A 4,136-nucleotide genomic window follows, 5' to 3' on the forward strand; every position below is an offset into this window, starting at 1 on the left:
TCTTGGAGTGCTTCCCAAAATTCTTTCGGTGACCAGAGGGTCACGATCTGAGACGATGTCTGAAGGGTACACCATGTAGCTTCCACATTTTGTCGACGTACATCTCGGCCAAAACTTCAACTATACCGTATCCTGCATAGTTAACAAGTGTGTGTCTTGGTCAACCTATCCACAAACACCCAGATTGAGTTGTTCGATCTACCCGGAGCAGTGGGTAATCCCGTGATGAAAATCCATGGAAATAGAAATCCCATTTCAATTTAGGTATCGGAAGAATCTGCAGCAATCCTCCTGGAACTTGATGGTTGACATTCACTTGTTGACAAGTTGCACACTGAGCAACCCATAGAGCTACTGATCTCTTCATGCCCGGCCAATGTTAATATCTCCTCACGTCTCGGTACATCTTCGAACTTCCAGGATGGATACTAAGTAAGGAATGGTGTTCCATCCTTAGTATCTCATCTCTCTGCCCTTGCCCCTTAGGAACCGTGATCCTTCCATTAATAAGCAAGGTTTCATCCTCCGCCAAGTAGTATCCAGTACTATTTGGTCTGGCTTGTCCTCTGAGCTCTTCAGAAATCTTCTGTAACTTCTCATCTATAAGTTGCTCCTCTCGAATCTTCTGAACCAAGCTGGCCTGGTTCACTGCTTGTAATCCCAATGGTTCACTTGTCTGACCTTCCAAAGCAACCAACTTCACTTGCTTCAGCTCTTGATTCAACAGCTCCACTTCTTTTTCCATATCAGCATCCAACTTTCTTCGACTTAAGGCATCCGCAACAACATTCGCTTTACCAAGATGGTAGCAAATCTTTAAGTTCGTAGCCAGCCACAAACTCCATCAATCTACGTTGGCGCAGGTTGAGATCTGGCTGAGTGAAGAGGGTATTTAAGACTTTGGTGGTCTGTGTATACCTCCAATTCTTCTCCATACAAGTACGATCTCCAAATTCGCAAAGCGAATACCACCGCCGCCAACTCCAGGTCATGTGTAGTGTAGTTATCTTCATGCTTCCGCAGTTGTCGTGAAGCATACGCAATGACTCTCCTATCTTGCATCAGAACACAACCTAACCCAACTCGTGAAGCATCTGTTGTACACTGTATAAGGTTTACCTTGCTCAGGCAAAGCTAACACAGGTGCGGTCATGAGAGCTTCCTTCAACTTCTTGAATGCCTTCTTCGTTTCTTCCACCCATAGAGAAAGGAACTTCTTTACCGCTCAGTTTAGTTAAGGGCTTTGCAATGGAGGAAAAGTCCTTAACAAACTTCCGATAATAACCCGCGAGTCCGAGAAAACTCCTCACTTCCGTCACAGTGGTAGGTCGAGGCCATTCTCGTATGGCTTGGACCTTTTCTGGAACAGCAGCCACGCCCTCTCCTGATACTATGTGACCCAGAAATCCAATCTCTCTCTTCCAAAACGAGAACTTGCTGAACTTTAGCGAATAGCTTTTGACTTCGTAACCTCTCCATAACCAGTCTGAGATGCTCTTTGTGCTCCTCCTCACTTCTCAAGTACACCAGGATGTCATCAATGAAAATGATCATGAACTTGTCGAGGTAGTCGTGAAACACTTCATTCATCAAATGCATGAAAGCTGCAGGTGCGTTTGTGAGACCAAAGGGCATAACCACGAACTCATACTGCCCATACCTCGTCTGAAATGCTGTCTTCATGATGTCTGACTTGGCAATGGGAATTTGATGATCCCCTGATGCCAAATCAATCTTCGAAAACCATCTATCCTCGGAAGAGGATACTTGTCTTTTACGGTGATGTTGTTGATACCGCGATAATCTATACACAACCTCATGCTTCCATCTTTCTTCTTCACAAATAACACAGGAGCTCCCCAAGGTAAAGAACTCGATCGGATGAATTCCTTTCCCAGTAGATCTTCCAATTGTTTCTTGAGTTCAGCCAACTCCGCATGTGCCATCCGATACGGTGCCTTAGCGATAGGTTTTGCTTCAGGCTCCAAAGTAATAGTAAAGGGATTACTCCGAGGTGGAGGTAATTCCTTTAGTGGCTCAAAAATATCTTCAACACCTGAACCACTTCTATGTCTTCGATCTTCACTTCATCGTTAGTGGCTCCTCCACTGACCGATAAAGTTACCAAATACACTTCCCCGTCTTGAAAAAAATCTTGTAGTCTCATTGCCGCGACCAGTGACACTGTCATACTAGGTCTGACTCCATAATAAACCATCTCTGGACGTTTTCCTCTGCCAAACAACAGCCTTCCCTTTGCACAATCAATCTGAACTCCGTAGCTCGATAACCAATCCAATCAAAGGATGACTTCATACCCTTCCAAGGGCACGACTAATAAATCTGCCACAAACGTTTTCCCTTGAATGACCAATGGAACATTCTTGATACACTGACTTGCTTGAAGGGTTCGGTCTGCGGGGGTCAAGACTGCCACGTTTACCATGTAAATCAAAAAGCAATTCCAGAACTGGGCAGCAACCTCAGGGGTCACAAAACTATGTGTTGCCCCCGAATCGAACAATACTTGTGTGGGTTTACCAGCAACATGTACGGTTCCTGCCACAGTAACTCAATCAACAATATCTCAATCACAATACTACTAATCAATACACGCACAATTATCAATCGCAATCGAAATATTTCTAAACGCGCAACCTAGCGATCAAGCAATCTATGCCTAACCAGAATCCTAACTAAATTCCAGCAGCTAATTCTACACAAAATCCCATGTAATAAAAAGAGGAGGTTAAACACCCACAATACCTGTGATGGGACCGCTTGACAGTCCTGCATTGTCAGGGTTTTCTACACCTAGGGCATAAACTCTACCTCCTAGGTTTTGCTTCTTTGGTGCTGGCTCAATTGCTGGACGGTTAGGAGGAGCTCGAATAGCAAGAGGCGTCGCAGGGATTGGCTTGTTTGGATATGACGATGAATAATGGCCCTTCCCACCGTAGGAGAAACAAGTGACGTTTTCAATCCTTACTGATGAGAAACCTTGCTGGTTACTCCGCTGGTTGTTCCCCTGGTTTTTTGGACAAAACCTTGAAATGTGTCCCGGCTGACCACATATGTAACAGACCCTAGAGTTACTTCGATAAATTCCTTGGCCTCCAAATCCTCTCCCTTTGCCTTTGTTAAATCTTGGACCCTTGTTGTAATTTGACCTTTCTCCTTGGTTGAACTTGGTCTGCCCACCAGAATTGTGTGTAACTTTCCTTTCTGCCTCCAATACAGTCTCCACATTAACAGCCTTCTCCACCAGATCAGATAAATTGCTAAAGTTGCTTCCAGCTAACCGACTTCCTAGCTCCGGCTTCAATCCGTACATAAAATTACGGATCATAGTTCCTTCGTCTTCACGCCCATCAAAAACATGTCGCCTCAACCTTGTGAACTCAGAATCATAGTCCCTCACTGGTCTATCTCCTTGAACAAGGTTCATAAACTTACGCTCTAACTGATGCTTTGCTTCAGGAGTAAAGTACTTCCTCTCGAACTCTTCTTGAACAATTCCCATGATGTGATGGTATGTCCACGCTGCCTGTTTATGCTGTCCCACCATCATGTTGCGTCGCCTTGTCTAGATAGGCGGCTAACGTTGGGTATGAGATAAGGGGATCGTCGGGTGAATATTCTTCGTATTCAGTGTCTGAATCCCTATCCACTTTCACCCGGGGCATCCCTCGAGCGGTCTCGCGACTATCGGGTTCTTGAGTAGCGGCATCAGGTCGGTGAGGTGCTTCGCCATCATCGTGAGGAGTGTTGAGTGCCATGGGACGAACCCTAGCTCGGAATCTCTTACGCTTGAGACCGGTTTCGTTGTGAGCTTGGTTCTCCTCTCAGAGAACAAGGTTCTCGGCCTCCATCGCATCTAGCTTCTCGGATCTTTGTTGCAGTTGTTTGGAATGTTCCCCGAGCTGCTCTTTTAGGTTCTGAACTTCTTGAAGAAGTTCACGATCTCCAGACGTTGTCTCTTGAGCTTTGTGGAGATTGGTGACTTGACTTTGAAGGTCTCCGAGTCGGCTGAGGAGCTCGGCTTCCCTCGGAGTCATCGTAGTTTGAGAAGTGTCTTCTTCTCCTAGTGCCATCGTCACGTAGTTGGATTACTCCCCTCCTTCTAGCGCCAAACT

The 4,136-nt window shown here is 45.6% G+C and overlaps 1 protein-coding gene across 1 annotated transcript; it reads right to left on the minus strand.

Moving 5' to 3' along the window:
• Positions 1–1,679: 1,679 nt before the first annotated feature.
• LOC130505079 (uncharacterized) lies at positions 1,680–3,523 on the minus strand. Its single transcript, XM_056999686.1, has 4 exons — positions 2,767–3,523; positions 2,319–2,559; positions 2,126–2,234; positions 1,680–2,027 (listed from the first exon to the last, which is right to left on the minus strand). Exons 1-4 carry the CDS (start codon positions 3,521–3,523, stop codon positions 1,680–1,682), a joined length of 1,455 nt encoding a protein of 484 aa, XP_056855666.1.
• Between the last annotated feature and the right edge of the window lie 613 nt (positions 3,524–4,136).

The sequence above is a fragment of the Raphanus sativus genome, unplaced genomic scaffold (assembly GCF_000801105.2).
Source record: "Raphanus sativus cultivar WK10039 unplaced genomic scaffold, ASM80110v3 Scaffold2004, whole genome shotgun sequence".
Classification (NCBI taxonomy): Eukaryota; Viridiplantae; Streptophyta; class Magnoliopsida; order Brassicales; family Brassicaceae; genus Raphanus; species Raphanus sativus.

What these genes read in the sequence shown, in the direction of transcription:
- LOC130505079 (XM_056999686.1), bottom strand. Translation starts at nt 3,523, where the DNA reads ATGGGAATTGTTCAAGAAGAGTTCGAGAGGAAGTACTTTACTCCTGAA. An exon ending in TTAGTCGTGCCCTTGGAAGG is followed by an intron (nt 2,235 to 2,318) that starts GTATGAAGTCAT and finishes GTTGTTTGGCAG; the next exon opens with AGGAAAACGTCCAGAGATGG. An exon ending in AAGACGGGGAAGTGTATTTG is followed by an intron (nt 2,028 to 2,125) that starts GTAACTTTATCG and finishes GAGCCACTAAAG; the next exon opens with GAATTACCTCCACCTCGGAG.